At 31.8% G+C, this 23,382-nt stretch overlaps 1 protein-coding gene across 4 annotated transcripts in view; it reads left to right on the forward strand.

The window, feature by feature from the left end:
* Positions 1-10,296, forward strand: part of LOC145246565 (organic cation transporter protein-like) — a 97,208-nt gene extending 86,912 nt beyond the window's left edge. For all 4 annotated transcript variants that reach the window (XM_080108168.1, XM_080108169.1, XM_080108167.1 and 1 more), the window contains exons 8-10: positions 1,729-1,849; positions 3,481-3,553; positions 9,855-10,296. In XM_080108168.1, coding sequence (XP_079964294.1) covers positions 1,729-1,849; positions 3,481-3,553; positions 9,855-10,133 — 473 coding nt within the window. In that variant the 3' untranslated portion in view covers positions 10,134-10,296. The remainder of the gene's footprint in view (positions 1-1,728; positions 1,850-3,480; positions 3,554-9,854) is intronic.
* Positions 10,297-23,382: the final 13,086 nt, after the last annotated feature.

The raw sequence follows: 23,382 nt of genomic DNA on the forward strand, positions 1-23,382 counted from the left end.
ACACCACGAAAGTCAGAGAGATTTGGTTCCTTGGGTCCAACGAGCGAAGATCCCCCATCGATTGACCCTGTCACGAAGATAATTGTTTTTTTTTTTGTTGGAGAGAGAAGAGAGAACCTCGCAGTTAACAAATGGCCAGTCCCTAACTTAACAGCTAATTACGATTGTACCCGTAATTGAAATACAAGGAATTTTGAACAAAAGAAAACAACTATTGACTTGGTCTTTTCAATTGTTTTGCATGACGAGTCTGTTACAGGAAACCGGCCGCTGACAGTCTCATCAGGAAACACCAGAACCGACAACCGGGGTCATTCCACCACTGGATGACGCAAGTGTCACACATCTGTGGCATCTTTGTCCTGTCGATAGAGGGTTCACTTACAAACTTAACTTTTGCAAGTTTGTGCCCAGCATGCAGCAGTTTTTTTTTTTTAATAACATAAGATAATACCCAAGCACTGTTTTTTTTTTTTTTTTTAACTGACTCTATTAAAAAAAAGTACTATATTAATATAGTACTTTATCACTGGGCAGTGTCGGGTGTTCTCTCCCCTGCTCCCATAGTCTAAAAATAAAAGAAAAGTAGATTTATCCATTACCGTTTGATATCTCATACAACAACAAGTTTGTTGACTTTTTCATCTGTTCTGAAATCACTGCCAAATTTGGATGACCTAAGCATTTGTGTTTGTACACCTTTGTTTCAAGTTGTCATACTACTTCTTGACTGTTATTTCTAAACGAATAAAACTTATGAAGCCATTGTTTTGCTTGAATAGTATTTAATAAAATCATCTGAATTCTTTTGTAGATTGTTGTTTTCATCTTCATATTTATTGTTTCAGTGATTAACCACGATGCGATAGGAATGCTGAGTCTTGTAATTGCATCCCCAATAATTACTGCCTTCCATAGTTGTTGCCTCATTACGTTTTGGCCAATTGATTCTCTGGCCTGACGATCAAGGTTGAATTTTATGATCTTATAAATCCAATTTTGTGTTCTTATCTGGTCTTCCATTGTCAGATCCATAAATGTCTCTATCCACTCTGCCATAGATAGTGGTGAGCATTGTCTGAAGGTAATAGTTTCATTCCTATCCCGTTGCGGTTAATCACCTGAAAAAGGTCAGAGAATGAGTTAGCGGAAACAACAACTATGAAGATGAGGATAAAAGTTCACAAAAAAATGAATACACAAATTATGAAGCCGCATCTCAAACGATTCCAAAAACAAAAGACAAAAAATATTATCATCTGAACTTTTTATTAATTGCACTATTTATATGTCAAACCGAAGATTTATTGAATGAGATATTGTTTTTATGATTAAAATATTTATGAAAAAAAAAACTTAGGCCAACCAATGATGATTAAATCAGTTTAAGTTAATAATAAATCAATAAAAAGTTAGGGAATAACAGAAACGAGAGTAATAAACACTGTTTAAATAAAAACAATATACACTGAGATAGCCATAGTCAGAAATTTAGTTAGAGGTGGTTAATTTGGTTAGTTAATTGCAAATTACAGCTAATATTTGATGTATTTTGTGTGATTAAAAAATATATGGAAAAACCTTAAGGAAATAAATGTTGATTAACTTAGATTTAATAGATTCTTGCAGTGTTTCAAATTCGAATTTTTTCATGACTTTTCCTCCATTTAATTCTTTGTGAAATATAAAAATTCTCTTTTTGACTGGAACGGTTATTGTTTGTTTCAGGTGTGTATGATTTTTATCCAAATGTAATTCTCATGTTGGCCATGTTTGCAAAATTTGGGATCGCAGGAGGTTGGGCCGCATTACAGGTATTCAGTGGAGAATCGTTTCCAACGGTCGTGAGGTGAGTTATGGAAATTTGTTTTTGTGTTGATTATTTTCACAACGGTTGTGAGGTGAGTTATAAATAATTAGTTTTTATTTCAATTATTCAAATTAGTGTTTTTATTTCGATTATTCAAATTAGTGTTTTTATTTCGATTATTCAAATTAGTGTTTTTATTTCGATTATTCAAATTAGTGTTTTTATTTCGATTATTCAAATTAGTGTTTTTATTTCGATTATTCAAATTAGTGTTTTTATTTCGATTATTCAAATTAGTGTTTTTATTTCGATTATTCAAATTAGTGTTTTTATTTCAGATGTTATTTTCACAATGTTTCAGCTGGCGTAACATCTGACCTTCTTCAAGTGTATCTTGTCAAATTGTATGGAATTTCAAACAGAAACCATTTATTTAATCCACTTGCAGGCCCCATCTCCTGGTGTTGCCTAAGGGAATTAAAAAAAAACAAATGCTAACTAAAAAATATTAACTATTCTTTTTAAAAATAATTTTGTATTTATATGTACATCCCGAAAAGGATTGATATGCCATAAAAAAAAAACAAGCAAACCTCTCCATGCAACTCCTATCCTCAACCTTTATTGGAGGCCAGATGCTGAACATTCACTCGCTATCTCATACAGTTCAAATAAAAGACCTTTTTAAGATCTGTCTTTTACGTGTAATTGTCTGAATCCCTGATGCACTTAATCCACTGGGTATATTAGCAAGATAGTTTTTGAAATTCTTTTTCATGAGTAACTTCTATAATTACTAGAATGATGAAGATCTTCCTAAGATTCCAATTTCTTTCATGTTGTACATAAAACCTTAGTATTTTATCTTTTTCCTTCAGCATTATTGAAGATGCTAACTTCTACTAAGGTTTCTCCTTCTTGTCCCCCTATCGCTGTAAGGCTTTATAGCTTTGTTTTCTAGGTATGTGACTATACGAATTGCCTAGTCATAGTGGATGGCGTATGATTTATTTCTGGATGATTTATTTCTGGTATTTGTTCTCAGGATTTACTGCTGCATTTAATAGTCAAATGATGGTCCATGGAGAAATTTACACACTCAATTGTGTCGTATTGTATTGCAGCCACCACCCAGCTGGATGTCAGGTGGCTCACACTCTCTAGTTTTGTGTAACCAAATCCGCACTTGTTATTGCTGAGGCCACTCATTTTCTTAAAAACATTGGTCGTCAAACTTTGATCTTAGACAGCCATAATAATCCCCTGCTGCTCCAGATGAAACAATCCTCTTTTTAGCCTTCCTTATTTATATAGTCCCAGGTGAATTCATCCAGAAAATATTTGGCATGCTGTTGGTTGGCCCATTCTTCCAATTTTTTTTTTTTTTGTTATCAAAAACCCTAGCATATTTTTATGGACTTTTTTGTCCTATTTTGTGTCGAAATTAGAATTTTGTGTCAAAATTAGAATTTTGTGTCAAAATTAAAATTTTGTGTTAAAATTAAAATTTTGTGTTAAAATTAAAATTTTGTGTCAAAATTTTTTGTGTTAAAATTAGAATTTTGTGTTAAAATTAGAATTTTGTGTTAAAATTAGAATTTTGTGTTAAAATTAAAATTTTGTGTTAAAATTAAAATTAGAGGAAAATTTTTATAATTTTCTTCCTACAGATCTTTAGGAGTTGGATCGTGTTCTATGATTGGCCGTGTTGGAGCAATCTTTGCAGTACAAATTATCAGCCTTGTAAGTAAATAAACTTTAAATCACATTTATTTTATGATAAATTTATCCAAAGAATAAGAAATTAATGCATTCCATGTTCATATATATATGTGATTGTTTTTTATGTATGTGATTGTTTTTTATGTATATGATTGTTTTATATGGATGTGATTGTTTTTATGTATGTGATTGTTTGTATATGTGATTGTTTGTATATGTGATTGTTTTTATGTATGTGATTGTTTTTATGTATGTGATTGTTTTTATGTATGTGATTGTTTAATATGTGATTGTTTTTTATGTATGTGATTGTTTTTTATGTATGTATGATTGTTTTATATGGATGTGATTGTTTTTATGTATGTGATTGTTTATATATGTGATTGTTTTTATGTATGTGATTGTTTTTATGTATGTGATTGTTTTTATGTATGTGATTGTTTATATATGTGATTGTTTATGTATGTGATTGTTTTTTATGTATATGATTGTTTTTATGCATATGATTGTTTTTTATGTATGTGATTGTTTTTATGCATATGATTGTTTTTTTTATATGTGATTGTTTTTATGTATATGATTGTTTTTATGCATATGATTGTTTTTATGCATATGATTGTTTTTTATATATGTGATTGTTTTTTATGTATGTGATTGTTTTTTATGTATGTGATTGTTTTTTATGTATATGATTGTTTTTTATGCATATGATTGTTTTTATGCATATGATTGTTTTTTATATATGTGATTGTTTTTTATGTATGTGATTGTTTTTTATGTATGTGTGATTGTTTTTTTATATATGTGATTGTTTTTATCTATGTGATTGTTTTTATGTATATGATTGTTTTTATGCATATGATTGTTTTTTATGTATGTGATTGTTTTTATGCATATGATTGTTTTTTATATATGTGATTGTTTTTATCTATGTGATTGTTTTTATGTATATGATTGTTTTTTATATATGTGATTGTTTTTATCTATGTGATTGTTTTTATGCATATGATTGTTTTTTATATATGTGATTGTTTTTATCTATGTGATTGTTTTTTATGTATGTGTGATTGTTTTTTATGTATGTGATTGTTTTTATGCATATGATTGTTTTTTATGTATGTGATTGTTTTTATGTATGTGATTGTTTTTATGCATATGATTGTTTTTTATGTATATGATTGTTTTTTATGTATGTGATTGTTTTTATGCATATGATTGTTTTTATGTATGTGATTGTTTTTTATGTATGTGATTGTTTTTATCTATGTGATTGTTTTTTATGTATGTGTGATTGTTTTTTATGTATGTGATTGTTTTTATGTATATGATTGTTTTTATGCATATGATTGTTTTTTATGTATGTGATTGTTTTTATCTATGTGATTGTTTTTTATGTATGTGTGATTGTTTTTTATGTATGTGATTGTTTTTATGCATGTGATTGTTTTTTATGTATGTGTGATTGTTTTTATGTATGTGATTGTTTTTATGCATATGTGATTGTTTTTATCTATGTGATTGTTTTTTATGTATGTGTGATTGTTTTTTATGTATGTGATTGTTTTTTATGTGTGTGATTGTTTTTATGTATGTGATTGTTTATATATGTAATTGTTTTTATGCATATGATTGTTTATATATGTGATTGTTTTTTATCTATGTGATTGTTTTTATGTATGTGATTGTTTTTTATGAATGTGTGATTGTTTTTTTATATATGTGATTGTTTTATATGCATGCGATTGTTTTTTATGCCCATTTAATAAAATGAGATCATCCGCTCAGCAATAATGTCGTTAAGCTAAAAAATTCTGTTCATATTTTAAGATGAATTCGTCCCAGCTCAAATTCTGTCATCTGTTGACTAAAACATTAAATACATCTCAAAAATTAACATTCACTTTATTGATTTGAAGCTGACAATTATGTTTTACAGTTAAATGACAGAATATTATTTTAAAAAGAATTGCTACAATTTTAAATTAATAAAGAAGAGACTCATTTGTTTTATTTATTTAAAAAATATTTACAATTTTTACAAGACGAAAGTCATTATTTTCCTAATTATATTAACCTTGACATTTTTTCAAATTGAATATAATATTATGAACAGTAAATTATACAGATTGATGTAGAAAAGTAGATATTTATGCAAATGACTCTACAATCAATAGTAAAGGTTGGCAAAGATCTTTTTGATTCTCTCTCCTGATCTTGAATACATGATGCAATGGAGAAAAAGATGGCTGGTTAATTTTAATCCATTTAAAACCAAACTTCTCTCTTTCCATGCTCTGACTTCATCTGTCCTCAATTGAAATGAATGGTTCTCGTCTTAAGGAAGCACCATGTTTTGATAAACTTCTGGAATTGATCTTCGCTCCTGATCTGAAATGGAGTACATACATCAAATCAGTTGCCAAGATCACTAGAAAAATAGTTGGATCATTCTACCGCTCTGGTAGATATCTTACTGCCGATAAAATCTTCTACCTGCATAAGAGCTAAGTACATCTTAGGATAGAATTCTGTTGCCACATCTGGGCAGGAGCTGCTTGGCGCACTCTATCCTGCCTTGACAGAGTGCAAAACCAGCTTTTAAACCTAGTAGGTGATGTCCACAGAAGAGACATTGCAAGCCTGTCTTTGCGCTATCATTATTTTCATAGCAGATGCTCGTCTGAGCTTCAATGTATGCTTCCTCTTGCTAGACTTTCAACAATTTCCCCTACTCTCTATGTGTGTGTCTAAATCTAAACAGATTCCATGAATAAAGCTTCTTTCTAGAACTGCCCGCCTCTGGAATTCTGTGCTGCTAGCCTGCTTTCCGTCTGACTAGAATATGGTCATCTTCAAGTTCATTGTAAACAAGTTCTTGTTGAGTTGACCCTTAAATAATCAAATACCCACTTTTCACCACTAACAATTATTACACTACTATCCTGGTAACCACTGTACATTCATTAACTCTTATCCTCGAATGGCTCTTGGACCTTGATAAATTGTGATTTGTAAAAAAAGCACCATGGAATTTCTATGGGGTCTCACTAATGCAAATGAAAACAATATGAGAACCAAAAATTACAACCAGGTGATGACTTTTTCTAACATAATTCAACATCTCCAGCAGCCTTGGTCGAGGTGACAAACAGCATGAGACTGAGTTGCAAAACTGGGATGACGTACGTAAACTGCTAGTTATGGCATTTGCATTTTCGGCTTAGAAAATGCTATCGGAATTCATGGTTTTAGGCTTATTCCATCTAGTCTGATCATTGCGGTTCTTTTAAATGTCTTGTATTGTGATGAACTGCACTTTCATCTTTTGTGAGTTTGAATATGCAAAGCATATTTTTCCCAGATCAGACAATGTTGTATACTCATCTAAGTGACGTTTATGGAAGCTAGCAATGCACTAAGTGTCGATGCACCAACTATCATAGTTTAGAGAGTGATTACAGTTATGTGCTAATTGTCCAGGCTATCACAACTCTAAGCTAAAATGAAATTAATAATTGGAAAAAGGCATTCATGATCCAACCATGTTAAAAAGATTAATTACGAACTGATTGATCCATTTAACTTCACAGACAAAGCAATGCCATGGATAATTAGCCATTAACACCTGGAGATCCAGATTAATAATTTGGAAGTAATCTAAGAACAACAGTTGTTTATGATTTCTAGTTGAGGTTCGATATATTCAGGAGACGCTTGGTTTTACATCAACAAAATCTGATAGTGTCACAATGAGGGATATGAAGGGTCGTGAATGATGGAGTTAATCTTAGCTGAGATTTAGAAGGCAGAGTTTGCTGAGACATAGAGACTAGCTGCAACATCCTAATGCTACACACACATCCATGTCCAACAGGCACTTGTATACAATGTATGTGCGTGAGTGTTGTTTTTATTATGTAAATTGTGAAATGTGGATTTCTGCCCTGCGATCACCAACACAAGAATCCCATTCATATAATCAAATGAAGTGTGATTAAATGCCTTAAAAATTTTGTACAAATCTGTTCTCCCTTTGTATGTAAAGAAAAAAAAAATGGTTGCTGTTTCTCTTTATATGGTGAAGATGCTTCTGGTTCAATTATAAAAAGCCTAATTTTTCAGAAACAAAGTTAATTTTAGAGATGGATTTTGTCAGAGCAAGTCTTGACAGCAGTGAGTCACATTTAACTCTGGAAATTGTTGGAATTGTGGCAAAGTTAACGCTTGATCATGCAACTTCAAGAAGAAACATGGAAGAGATGCAGACATAAAATAATTCACTGTGAAAAATATTTGACTTTGTTTCTAAAATGAAAACAGTTGAAATCTGAACATTTTTTCTTATGTCTCTCTGTCTGTGTTCGGTTATAATAATAATTGGTTTTAAAAAAACCAAATAAATCATTACAACTGTAATTCAGTAATGAGTACTGATCATCATCAATTTTTTTACTTTTGTTTTTATTGTTAACTAGAACATGTACCCAGCTGTTTGTTTTTTAAACTTAAGAATTGAGCAGAACTTTTAGTATGATACTCAATATCTGAATTCTATATCAGCATGGATCGATGTTGTATATGTTTGTATCTGTAATGATATCTACTTATCCAATGTAAATATTCATTATACTATGACCTAAAACTATATTACTAGATACTCTTTATATTCTTTACTTTTGTCGACTCAACAATACAAAGTCGCTGCTTTAGAACAAAATATAAAATCCTAAAATCATTTTGAATCTTGAACATTTTTTTCTATTCTTATACTACAAATCTAGTAACAATTTTTAATCGTGTCTAAATTCGTCTTTCAAATTAATATTACTAAAAAACTATTTTAGTTTCATATTCTGTGCTATTTGCTCGCTTGACACTCTATTTTCTCAGATTTCTGTTTCTCGTGTCATCTTGTTTAAGTTAGCAATATATTTATAGATACAATAGAGAAATTGGAAATATGCATATATTTTCTAGCATTCATCACATTTGGAAAATGAATTTGTATGTTTTAAAATATAAATACAGAAATCAAAAATTCCAATTATATACATGAAAGGAAGTATTAAAACTACCGGCTGTCTGTTAAAAGTACACATTTGGCTCTTAAATCAGACCCTCTCTCCCTCTTACTGCTCTCAAATTGATGGTAAACTTTGCACCTCGGTTCATCCCACATTGAGACACTGATCTTTTAGTTAGACCAACATGGGTTGCATGGAGGACATCAAGTTAAATACATCCGTGTTATGTGTCGCCTCTATATGTAAATCTAATCCCACCATTTCTCTCGTTTCTTTCTATTTTCTTACATATCTAAGACTTATTATTAATATCCGATTTATTTATTTTAAAACAAATTACTAAAATAGATTTGTTCTCTGACAATAGTTAATAGATACAAGATTTCTTCTTGATATAAGAGGGTAATCTATCTCCAATCCTATGCTTATTTATTTAGGATAGAGAAAAACTTTAAAGTAAGATACTCAATGTTTTCATCCATGTAGAGGTGCAGAAATACCTGGTGTAGAAACCAGGCTCATAGTTACCACTCTTGGTGTGATGGATCCGTAGATCTTGTCAGGTCATCCATCTAGGAGAAGGAAAACTCTGATAAAAAAACTCAGTCCCCTGTTAGAAAAAATCCGAAATAGCTCCTTATGCTCCAAGTGAAAGAGAGTAAAAAAAAGTTTGTAAATAAAACTATTTTTGGGTGATTAGCAAAAGTTTTGAAAATTTTTTAAAATAATCTATCATTTGTTTCTAATTCAACAGAACATAAAAAATTTTTTTTAAAATAATCTATCATTTGTTTCTAATTCAACAGAACGTAAAAAAATTTTTTTAAAATAATCTATCATTTGTTTCTAATTCAACAGAACGTAAAAAAATTTTTTTTAAATAATCCACCATTTGTTTCTAATTCAACAGAACGTAAAAAAAATTTTTTTAAATAATCCACCATTTGTTTCTAATTCAACAGAACGTAAACAAATTTTTTAAAAATAATCTACCATTTGTTTCTAATTCAACAGAACGTAAAAAATTAAAAAAAAAATAATCTACCATTTGTTTCTAATTCAACAGAACGTAAAAAAAATTTATCTTAAGACAAAATGTGTCCTTTTAGTTGATTATTCTGGGGTTCCTCAAATATATTTGATCCTAAACTTCTTGTCACTGAGAAAAACATCTTATGTGAGAGGCAGTTTTTCTTGTGTTTGCATAATTAACATCATCTTATTTTGTGACTGAAATGTTTTATTTTTTCATACAAATTTCAATATATTAACCTGAGTTGTTTTGTATTCTATTTCAGGATGAGATTTCCAAACACATGCCTTTTGTCATCTTTGGTGTTGAATGCCTGATATTTGTCGGATTGTTATTCTGTCTCCCTGAGACAGCCGGCCGACCCTTAAAAGACATATTGGAATCTAAGAGACAGAAACTTTCAACCGATCCATTGAACGTGACAGAAATGGAGAAGATGAATCAAACGCAGAAAGGAGAAGAAAAGGAAGGCTCACAACAAAATATACGACGTACTGCAAGCTCAGACAGTGAAGGGACCAACAAAATTGACTGTAGTGTCTGACATGATGAGATAGATTCATATAGCATCTGTTATAAACAAATTAACAACAGGCATGAGGTTATGCAAATCAAGCCAGAGTACCTCACTAGTTCCTGTTAATACGATCAAACTTCATGGTGTGTGTGTGTGGATATTTAATAAAATATTTTTGTATGTAATGAAATGTTTTCAAAATAGTTTTCATTGTATTTTATGGAAAAATTATCTTTTGCAGTTTTTATGTACAATTTGGCTCAAAAAATGAAAATACAGAAAATACAAACAAATCTTTATGACGAACATAGCTGTCACAAGATGAAAATCATATTCTAAAAATCATGTAAATTGATCAAATGGTATTTTTTTTTACTTTAGAAAATCAAATTTGATAATTTTTAGTGTTTAATAACTTTTTGCAGCCATTGTTTATAAATAAGTGAGCGATAACTCAATTCGAACTATTGAGTTAAAAATTAGCCTTACATTGAATACAATGTGTACTCTTAAAATTGCTAAAAATCATAAAAAATGATTTTGTAAATACAAATAAACTACTTTATCAATTTATATGATTTTTGGAATATGATATCTTTGTTCTGTGACGAGTATGTACATTATAAAGATTTTTCTGTATTTTTGCTTTTTTAATTAAGTGTAATTCTAAACAAGCACAAATGTTGATGTACATATGATTATAGCAATAAGCAAAGTAAATACGTGTTATAGAGCAAATGAACACGGAAACATTTTTTATTATTTGAACTCTTCAGACTACTGTTCTCATCTTGTGTGTCATTTTCATAGCGTTTTATTCAATGTTGGAAATATTCTGAATAAGATGTTTGGCAAATTGCGTAATTGAGTTTATTATAATTTATGCTGCTTTTTGCACACTTTACTTAAAAGGAGAGGTTCTATATAACTCTCACAAAACAAATTTCAACAGAAAGAACTCTCAAATATTGGAGGAAGTTAATTTTGATTAACAAAAAAAAAAAAAGGAAGAGCACTTCACCTGCAAAACTGACTTTAACGAAAAAAAACTTCCAGAATAAGCGTTTTTTGGAAATCACACAAAAAACTGACTAAGTATCTCTTTGTTGCATTGGAATTGTAAAATATATTTAATTGAATGCAATAATTGCCTTTGTTTGGTTTGTCACTATTTTTATCCAAAAAAGATGATTGTTCTTAAAAGTGTTTTTGCTTTTACTGTACAAATTAGAAATAACCTTCCAAATAATTTCTAACAATGTAACTTCCGAACTTAAGGTGTATCTTGTCGAACTCAGGAATCTTTCTGTTGAACTTGGGGAATCTGCACGATTTTAAACAGAACCTTTTATTTAATCCATGGTTTGTTAACCATGATTGGCTGACAATGGCCGAGGGAACAATAGCATGCTATCCCTGTGTATCAAATAAACAGTTCTATTAAAAATCTGGGAATATTCTCAAGTTTGGTGTTATGATCATGCCCCACATCGGGACTACGTAAAGTGCTCGCATAACAAAATTAAAAAAAAAATGAAGGAAAAACAAGGAAAAAGGTCCTCTGGGTTTGATATATTTTGTCAAACAAGAGGAGATGGGAGAGACTCTTTCAAAACCCGGAAAATATGGAATAGACGAACAAACAACACGTGAAAGAAATGAAGCACAAACATAAGTATTAAAGTTTAAATCAATTTTATTACAAAAATAGGGGTGGAAGAAAAGAAAAACTAAAATATGAGCCATTATTGAAAATCCAATGATTAAGGAAATTAATATAATATATATTCCTTTTGTCAAACAATAGATTCCTAACTCTAATATATGTGTCTATATTTTGATTTTCAGAATTTAAATTTAACAACTAAATTCATATATATATATATATATATATATACTAGCATATCGACCCGGCGTTGTCCGGGTGATGGTCTGAACCCTTTAGCAGTTATTTTTCTTGGTCAATAAAATTTTTTTTCCTCACATTCGATTACCCTGTATCTCAAATTTCGAGGCTTTACACTCCAAATTGCAATAGTAATTTGGTAGAAAGCCGTTATCTGAAATGCACAATTGTAGTGCCTTATTTCTTTCATGAAGGTTCTTGATTCAGGATTTGAACCTGTGAGCAAGCGTAGTAGCAGTTGTGGAGGTTCTTCAAGAAGTAGAAGTTTCACCTTGCCATTTGAACAGCTTTTTCCCGCTGGCTCACTTGGCCATCTTTTCGCGAGACAATGGAAGCATTTCTTATACATAGAATGTTATTTTTATGTCAGGATGTTCAGCATAATTAGAAGAGAGAATATAGTTGAATGCTTTTAAAGACCAGCGTGACTTTGTTATTCTTGAATGTTCTTCCAAATTGGCTCTATATTGTATCTGAACCTCCAAATGTCTGTCTCGTTGCTCTACAGTTTCTGAAGTGCGTGCAGTGGATATGGCTGAAGCATTTCTCCTTAAACGTCTGTCTCGTTGTTCTTTGGTTTTGGAAATAACTTTCTCTTGGGTCTTCGTCCATTGAAGCTTGAGAAAAAACCTGGATTTTATTCTTTTCATTTGGGTAAATGGTGAGATTAGCGTGCAGTGCACCATCTAATGCTGCGATTGAGAAACTACTTGTCGAACGCCCAGGCAAATTTAAATTATCACTAATTGCATCCGAATCTGCAATGAAGGAAGAACCACTTCCAGCTGAATGACCCAAACGACCATTTTCAACAAATACGACCCTAGCATTCCCTGGCTGTTCTGCTGTGTCGTAGGGCACAGTAATTGTTGATTGTTGCGCCATGCACCTTCATTGCATTAGTTGATGCATCGACGCAACTATCTATGACCTTCCCTTTTTTGGCATAATTGGTAGGAATGTTCTTAATATTAACAGTTGTAATATAAGTGTAATGAAAGTAATGCAAAATAGACTGACGAAATTATTACAATCAATCGTTTGTTTAAATTCAAAATTCAAATTAATATTTAAATCTATAAATAATTTAAGCAAGCAGGCAGTAATATAAGGGTGTAAATAGAAAATATTGTAACACAAATATATTAAAAATATGGTCAGTAATTTTTTTAAAAAATTGCTTAATATACAAGATTGTGTTGAGTCTATAAATAGAAAAAAAAGTAAAAACAAAGAAAAGGGCACAGTAATTTTATTTTGGGGATTTGGCTACAATTCATGTCATATCTAAAGTAATCTATGCCTGTTTTTTTTTGTTATAATGTTCAAAGTGCTGTTCTGCTTCTACTAAATAATAAAAATTTTTAACAATCATCGAATTAACCCCCAACCCACAAGAAAAATATTAATAAATGCTTCACAGAATATTGGCTGACCATAACATATAACAAATTATTTCTTACTGTACACAAATATTTAAAATTTTTTTGAAAAATACCAAGCAGATGAAAATTATATTCTTAAAACTACTTGTCAGTTAATAGGAAAAAATGAAAAACAAAGAATTTTTTTTTCAAGGAGTTATTAAAAATTGTTATTGCTTGAAATTTTATGATAATTTTTTCATTGAAAACATCACTTAAAAAACTGTTCAAAACTGTAAAAAAAATATTAAATACAAGAGAAGTTCAAAATTAAAAATAATATCTCTTAAATTTATAAATAATTTAAGCAAGCAGTCAGTAATAAAAAGATGTAAATAAATTTTACAAAAATATTGTCAGTAAATGTAAACAAGAAAACTGGTAATACCTTGCTTAATATGCAAGATTGGCTTGAGTCTGTAAATAAAAAAGTAGTAAAAAGAAAGAACGAAAGGAGGAATTTTTTTTTTTTGGGGGGGGGGCTACATTTCATGTCGAAGTTAAAGTAATCTGTCTGTTTTTATTTGTTATAACGTTCAAAGTGTTCTTATGCTTCTACTAAATAATACAATTTTTTAACAATCATCCACCCACAAGGAAAATGCTTAGAAAAAAATGAAAAAAAAAGAAAAATAATTTTTTTCAAAGAAGTTGTTATTGCATGAAATTTTACAATAATTACGTCAGTTTTCGTATTTTCAATGTGTTTTGGGTTAGTTTCGTATAATTGTATTTTTTTAAAGGTTCACCTAGGAAAATAGGAAAAAATGTGCCTTTTAAAATTTAAACAGATCATCTAATATGCCCATAGATACAAAATATCTCCATCTTGAGAGATAATTAAAAACGATTTATTTAAAAAAATGAGGCGTGGTTATGATTTAGGTTTAAAAAGAAAAGCGTATATGTGCGTGCGGGTGTGTTGTTATAGAAACCAGACGTAAGGTTTGGATGTAAATGGCAATTTTCGTATATACAATTTCTTTTGGGTGTAGTTTCATATAATTTTATTTTTGTAAATGTTCACTTAGAAAAAAATTACCCCCCCCCAGAGATTAATAATAAATTGTCTTTAATTAGATGCTGAAATTAAGACAAATAATATCATCGTTTATGAGGAGTTTTGATTATTAGATTGGCCAATCAAAACTGTTCCTAGTGTCCACACACATTTTTGCTTTTATAGATATATTATAAGAATATAAATTAAAATTCTGTAAGTTGAGAATTTACAAAAATTCTTTTATTTGACAAGGCCTACACAATGCACAATTTAGAAAATTTCTTATTCCCTGGAGTTTCAAAGAATGTCTTCTTTTCTTCAGAGGAAAGATGTTAGCAAAATATTGTTTATAGAACCCCCCCCCCCCCCAATATTTTGTTATTTAGCGAATAAATTGAAACTGCAACATCTGAAACGAATCATATTTGCATAAAAGATGAAAAACGTTTGAGAGAACAAAACAAAACACAGTTGAAAGGATATTGGTTAGGATTATCCTATAAATATTAATACTAATATTTATATTCTTTTAAAGTTTACAAAGTTACTCATTTAGTAAACTTATACTCTTTTGACTGACTCTCTCTCTCTCTCTCTCTCTCCATCTCCATATATATATATATATATATATATATATATATATATATATATATAATTGAGATAAAACACTGATTGGAAATCAGATGAAAGATCCTGATAGATATTATTTGAAGTAATACTTTCAGGGCGATCCTAGCCAAAAAGGAGAAGCTCAATATTTAAGCATAGAGCAATATATAAGTTTAATGGTTATATTTAAATTCTGAAAAAACAACATATAGATGCATTTATTCGAATTAAGAATTTATTGTTTGACAAAAGGAATATATAGAAGGGGTTATGTTGGTTTCCTTAATCCATGGATGTTCAATAAAGGCTCATATCATCAGAGAAAATGAAATGCGGTTAACTCCTTCTATATATTCCTTTTGTAAAACAATAAATTCTTAATTCGAATAGATATGTGTGTATATGTTGTTTTTTCAGAATTTAAATATAACCATTAAACTTGCTGATGTCATCCAAGTTATTTTTTCAAAAACTTTTGGAATTATTACAATATTGCGTACAATATAATGATCAATAAAAGATTGGCTCTACAAAATTTGCAAAAAATAAATATCATTTGAAGCATATTTATGACCAGGCAACGTCACACGCCCTTCTAGTAATCTACTATGTACATCGACCAAAAAATACTAAACAAAAAAAAACAAAAAAAACAAAAACAAAAAAAAAACAGAAAAAAAAAAACAGAAAAAAAACCCAGAAAATAAAAACATAACCATAGCCTTTCAGGCATGGATAATTGAATGCCTGAAAATTCACAAAACATCTGACAAAACTATAAACATAATAGAAAAAATAATGGAAACATGCAGTGTTCATTGCAAACTGACGATCTCATTAAGCTTTATCCTCAATTGGCATTTGGCCTTCATAAGCGAAGACTCATTTTCTATAATAAAGTTAATTTTTTGTGTTATATAATATATAAATGATTAAAATATCAACTGAATTCTATTTCAATCAGCCAAAATATTTAGAAAGTACTTCATCTCAAACGATTTGTTCACTCCAAACATATTTTACTCAGAAAATTTGAAAGTTTGCAGAAGACTGAAATGTATTGTCTGTATCAGTTTCAGCATTTTTATTCCAAATCTTCCAAAAATACTAAAATGTTTGAAATAAAAAAGGTTAAATACATTTAAGTTAAAATATTAACTTCCAACTAAAATGGGAGTTTTGCATTTCAGCATTTTTTTGTACGATATAATCTAACATATAAAAATATGTCTGCCTGTTTGTCTGTCTGTCTCTATTTTTTCAAACTCTATCTCTTCCTAAACTAAAGGTTGCAGATCAGCGCTAACGGCCTTAAACGATTGGATTTTTTACCGTTTTTTTACGGGTTTTGAGCCGATTAAAATAGTTTTTAAATGGTCAAAATTGAAAAAAATCATCACACATTTTGTACATTCATCTTAGTGTGTTTTTTAATTTTTTAATCAGTTCATATGCAGGTCACGTTGGTGCAGTGGTAATGTCATCAACTTTGAATGCTACAGTTTTGTTTTCGGTTTCGATTCTAGCTGATGGCACCAAAATACTTTTTGTTTTACTTTTGAAATTATGACCCTATAATAATATATACGAAATCTGGGCTAATTAAAATATCACATTTAAGCATATTTTACGACCGAGCAAAGCCTCCGCCCCACTAGTATACTATAAATTTCTTTGAATATTATAATTTATTACTTTTTGATGTTATTGTAGATGACCACCTTCTGTTGACCCCCCCCCCCTCCGATTAACAAATGATTTGAGTCCATTTTCCAGGAAGATGCTTTATTATGATTACTATCTACCATCATGCAGCTCTATAACATACTCAGGAAGTGAAATTCTGGGTACAAATTCATAGGCATAAAAATAAAACACCTCATGTATATGGACAATCATGAACTACAAAAAACAAAACAGGAACTAGAAAATCTAATGTGTTCAGCCAGGATATCCGAATGAAATTCAGAATAGAAAAATGTGCACTGTTGGAGACAAAGAAGGGAAAACTTGAAACGGCAGAGGGTATATAACTGAATAACTCGGAGATGATAAGAGCATTTGGCAAACATGATATCTATAAATATCTGAGAGTTCTGGAAGCTGACTCTAATCAAATAATAGAGAAAATCAATGATCATTAGAGATCAATCATAAAATTGTTGTGAGAACACAAAGGAGACACACGACAAAGAAGAAAGACTAAACAAGAAACGTGAAGAACTAAAACAAAAGGCAGGAAGATTAAGAAGATAAAAAAAAAATTAAAAAAAATATTACTTCAGAAACACTGAAAAACGTAAATGGAGGAAAAGCAACAGTTTGTTCAAAAGAAATAAAAGAATTCTGGAGAATATAAATCTATTTTGGGCAATATATGGAAAACGTCAAAACAGAAATACTACATAGTTGAAAACTGAATGAAGAGCCTCAGGAAGTTAAAGAAAAAGCAGAAACCGAAAGTAATGAAAAAATGTTCAATGTACTGAAAATATGAGGAGACTTATTGTCACTCAGACTCCAAAGAACACCACAAGTTGTTCTCAAAGAGAAATATTTGATGATGGCCTGTGTGACTACTCCTAGTGAGTAAATAATAATAATAATAATAATAATAATAATAATAATAATAATAAAAGAACTATAAAACTACATAATGCAAAACACTGAAAGGATAATTATGGCAGCGAGAGACACGGAAAAAAAACAACAAAACAGAAAATAGAGAAACAAATGGCAAAACAAAAAAAGAGAAATGGGAAGAGAAACAACTCTACAGAAGATCCATAAGAATGACAAAAGATGAGAATAACGAAAACACCTGGACATGGATGCGAAAAGGACATATAAACCGAGAAACTGAATCTCTAATAACTGCAGCACAAGATAACTCGATAAGAACTAACCATACCAAGGATCGATAAAACACAAAAAAACAGCAAATGCAGACTATGTGGACAAAGAGATGAAACGATAAACCATATAGTAAGTGAATGCAGCAAACTGGCTCAAAAGGAATACAAAAACAGGCATGACCAAGTGGGGAGGGCAGTGCACTGGAAATTGTGCCAATGACTGCATTTTGATGGTACAAGCATAAACCTGCAACAGCACTCAAAAACGAGAACCACAAAATCCTATGGGACATGGACATACAGACGGACAAACCCATCCAAGCAAGAAGACCAGATGTCATAATAATTAACAAGAAAGAAAAATACTGTCAAATCGTAGACTTTGCAGTCCCAGCTGATCACAGGGTGAGTATGAAAGAACAGGAGAAACGAAGCAAATACACAGAGCTAGCCAGAGAGTTAAAAGGGATTTGGATGAGGAAGAAAATCAAAATAGTACCGATAATAGTAGGAGCACTAGGAACAATCCCGAAAAACTTTGAAAAAAGAATGTCAGCAATTGGAATCAGAGGAATAACTGCAAAAATACAACGACTAACGATAATGAAAACGACTGAAATATTAAGGAAAACCCTTGAATGCAGAGAATAATACAAGAAGACAATATAACGAATAAGCGTTACAGGGAATGAAGAACACCTAAGCTGCATATCTACAAGTTCTACACCCCCATCATGCATCCCCCCCATTGTTTCATCACCGTTCCCCCAATAAAAAAGTGATACCAAAGGGCCGAGAAGGGTCAAGAAGGACTGAAAGACCGAGGAGCGAGTGCTGGCCAGACCTCGGTTGGACAAGCGTAAAGAGAACTGGGACCTTGGGGAGGCTGAGTGCCACTCAAATTTCAGTAAAAACCAATGGCCACTACCAGCGAGAAAGCAATGGTAAGAGGCTGTTGCGATGATGCAAATTCATTTGCAAATGCTATCGAAGGAGGTGGAGAGAGCTGGATGTCTGGGGAAACTTGCTGTCACTCAGCTTCCAGAGAACACCACAGGTTTCCAATCAGATCGTTTGTTGACTTGTGTGAAAGCTCCATGTGAGCTAATAATAATAATAATAATAATAATGATGATTATACAGCTGAAATCTTAAGGAAAATCTTTGAAAGAGGAAACCAACCAACATAAATTGTGCTAACCACTCACATGGAAATTGCAATAGATGAACACTACCAAAAGTAATGAAGCTGCATACATTTATACCCCCCCCCTCCGAATGTAATAGTATCAGCATTGACTTATACCACACAAAATAATCATGACGGATCAAGGAGAATGAAAAGACCAAGGAGGAAAAGCACTCAGCAGATTTTCACCAGAAAGGAAATTGGAAATAGTGGGGAGATTAATTGACACCCAAATTCCAAAGAAGACTAATGGTTTTTGCTAGTGAGAAATCAATGGCAAACAGCTATTGGGATAACGCAAAACTATTTTATTTATTGAAAGAAATGGAGAGTATCGGAAATCTAGAAAAACTTGTTGTCACTCAGACTCCAGGGAAACCACCGGTTATTATCAGCGAGTGTTGTAATCTTGCAGGCCGGTAACAACCACAGCGATATAAGTAAACAAACGTGTATTAGCAAAAGCATGTTACAAAAACGTCATAATTCCGGGAGATGTAACTGCCACGAATCGTTACATCAAAGCTGAGATGTAACGATATTTATAGTCTCTGGGTAAGTTCATTATTTCCGAAATGGGTTGAACAGCTTACCCCATGACAATGAGTAATCACTGATGACGATCTGTGCGAGAACTTCCAGGGAGTAACAATAATACCAGTCTTTGGGCCAAGATTTGTTCTAACGCTACACTTCACTTTTTCTTTCCTGGTCAGTAGAGGAGAAATCCTTCATGACTGAGACAATTTTAATTTTTGTTTCTATCCAGAGTGCCCCTTTTTGAGGAGCTGGATTTTACCCACATTAAAAACCGATCTTGTGTCGCTTGGGCTGGCAAGTAAATAAGAACAATAGCCCGAGTAATAACAGCAACACAAGTAGGATATGGTTATTAAGAAAGCGGCATCTGGAAATTGGAAGAACGCCTGTCCTGGCAGGGTTGCTAGGGATGATTAAAAGGATTGTGGGATACATCAAAACGACATTCCAGAAGTACCAGCAGTACAACATGTTGAGAAGATAGCACTAACAAGCACAGCATGCAATCGCAGAAAAGACCCCCCCCCCCGCCGCCTCGAAGATAATAAGTTAAAAGCAAACTTATCTTGCTGTTGAGTTTAGATAATTATTCAGCAGGGAAATGTAAATACTAAAGCGATTCTCATATCTGACAATAAGTAAATGTTAACTTTGCAATTTTGGCAAGAAATACAAAACAAAGGCAACATTCTAGATATTAGTATGACAAAATGCGAAACTAAGGATCAACACCCTAAAGAAAAGTATATATATATATGTATATATATATATATATATATATATATATATATATATAATTATTTTCTACTATAATAATTAAATACCTACACTATATATATATATATATATATATATATATATATATATATATATATATATATATATATATATATAGAGAGAGAGAGAGAGAGAGAGAGAGAGAAATAAAAAGGAACAAACCATATTATGTGTTCATCAACGTTTCATCTTTATTTCGAGACTTCCTCTCCATACATACGAAATAAAGACGAAACGTTGATGAACACAATACGGTTTGTTCCTTTTTATTCCTCTATTTTGTCGGAATACTATTTCCATTATTTTCATCATATATATGTATGTATATTAGTGTTGGATCAGTTAATCGGAATCGGAATTGCAAAAATCAGAATATTTGAGGGTATCGGAATCGGAAAAATTTGTACCGATTTTCCGATGCCAAAACGATTCTTTTAATTGTCTTTTTTTATTTGATTTTGTTTAAAGCAAAATCTTCTATTGCTGGTAATAATGATAGAATAATAAATATTTATTGATTTAAAGCCACCAGTTAAGCTAAAATCGATAGATCGTCCCGCATATGTATATTTTTTAGGTTTAGGAAAATACATGCACATTTAACATGTGTGTTTTTAATCGGAGAAAAAATACAACTCTATAGTTAAATATTTAGAGATTTATAAAGAATTAGAATCAGAATTGGTAATTGTATCGGAATCAGGAATTTAGTAAGGAGTCAGTAACTGTATCAGAATCAGGAAAAATATTGCAATCGTCCCATCACTAATATATATATATATATATATATATATATATATATATATATATATATATATATATATATATACATATGACGTTTGTTCCTTGGTGATGGAGTCAGAGACGACTTCGTGGCTCAGTACAAATCTCTCAACCAGTAGAAATTGTGTCACTCTGCATTGATGATTCCCAAAAGGATGAAACACTAGTGTCTTTAGGTATTAAAAAATATTATTGTAATAATTATGTCAGCTCCTTTAAAAAACTCCGTTCTTATTGTTGAGCACTTTAAAGTTGAAATAGAAAGCTGGTCACCTAATCTCGCAACGCAGATCATAATGTTATAATCATTAGATTACTATGGCCGGATGTTATGACATTAAAAAAAAAAAAAATGTTAAAATGTCAACGATATTTTATGCGATTGAGATTGACCGTAACAGTTTGTTTCTTGCTAAGTGAGTCAGAGATAGCTACATGGCCGGATTTGAATCTCCCGACCAGTAGTAATCGTGTCACCCTTCACTGATGATTCTCGAAAGGATGAAACACTAATGTTTGTAGATGAAACACTAATGTTTGTATGTGTATATATATATATATATATATATATATATATATATATCAGGGGCGGAGATGGGACTAGTGCCACTCGTGCCCGGCACGACCAATAACTCGGTCAATATTATTCAAAATGAATTAAATAATAGATCGTTTGCCCAGAGAAATGTAGTCGAGAGGCGAGAAATTATCAAAGTTGGGCGCCCAACTCCTTTATTGACGAATAAGGTTAGAATTCGGTCGTTCCAATCCAACTGGTTTAATGACATTGACTGGTTATGTGCGAGTAAATCTGAGGTTAAACTATGGTTGACCTTGCTTGCTTTTCACGCCTAAATCATGAATTGGCAAGGTACGTTAGTCAATCTGTGCTATACAATGGAGAGTCATGCAATAGAAACTATGATGACTTACTTTGGGTCCACAGACCATGGGTTAGGAACTGAAGTTGATAGAGGGCAGGGAGGACACGAGTAGCAATAATAGGCTAGAGTCGCCACTGATATATATATATATATATTCAAAAGCATGCGGACCCGATCTCATCCCAGCTATGCTATTAAAAAAGTGCTCAGCCGAAGTAGCTCCAGTTCTCTCCAAACTCTACAACAAATGCCTTAATGAATCTTGCTTTCCGGGCTGTTGGAAAACTGCTTCTGTCGTACCAGTATTCAAGAATTCTGGCGAAAGAACTGACCCAGTAAATTATCGCCCCATTAGCCTCCTCCCACTTTTTGCCAAAATATTTGAGACCTTAATTAACCATGCTCTAATCCATCACCTGACAGATGCTAAACTTCTGACCAACAATATGGATTTAGACCAGCCCGTTCCACAGCAGACATCCTAACTGTAATCTCTGAATGTATATACCATTCACTGAACAAAGCAGGGGAGGGTAGAGCAGTAGCTCTAGATATATCTAAGGCTTTTGACAGGGTATGGCGTGAGGGTCTCCTCAGGAAAATTAGATCATGCGGTATCACTGGTAGAATACTTAACATAATTAAATCCTTCTTAGATAAGAGAAAAATCCAGGTTGTCCTCGACGGTCGTACATCTAAACAATATGATATAAATGTGGGAGTGCCCCAGGGGTCTATCCTTGGACCTCTACTGTTCCTGATATTCATAAATGACCTCCCCGACAAAATTGCCTCTGAGCTGGGTATATATGCTGATGACACCACACTCTATAACAGGCACGACAGGAAAACAAATGAACACATATCTAAAGAAATGGCAGAAACACTAGAGGATGACCTCTAATCTGTAGTGGAATGGGGACAAACATGGACGGCCACGTTCAATGCCGCCAAGACTAAACTAGTTTCATTCAATAATTACAAGAAACCTTCTCTACCACCTATAGCAATGGTCAAAGACTCTTTATCTGAGAGTACATCTTTCAAACTCCTTGGCCTAACGTTCACAGGAAACATGAGTTGGAACAATTACATTGAAGGCATTGCCAAGGCTGCTGCAAGAAAGGTGGGCTCTCTCTACCATGCTAGAAAACTACTAATACCCGAAAGTATCCTGTACCTCTATAAGGCCACCATTCGCCCATGTATGGAGTATTGCCGTCATATTTGGTGCATCGGCTACTAGTCTCTCGCTCCTTGACAAGGTTCAAAAAAGAGTCGCAAATCTGATAGGCCCTGAACTGGC

This window comes from Euprymna scolopes, chromosome 24 (genome assembly GCF_053919585.1).
Source record: "Euprymna scolopes isolate OS-2025 chromosome 24, ASM5391958v1, whole genome shotgun sequence".
NCBI lineage: Eukaryota > Metazoa > Mollusca > Cephalopoda > Sepiida > Sepiolidae > Euprymna > Euprymna scolopes.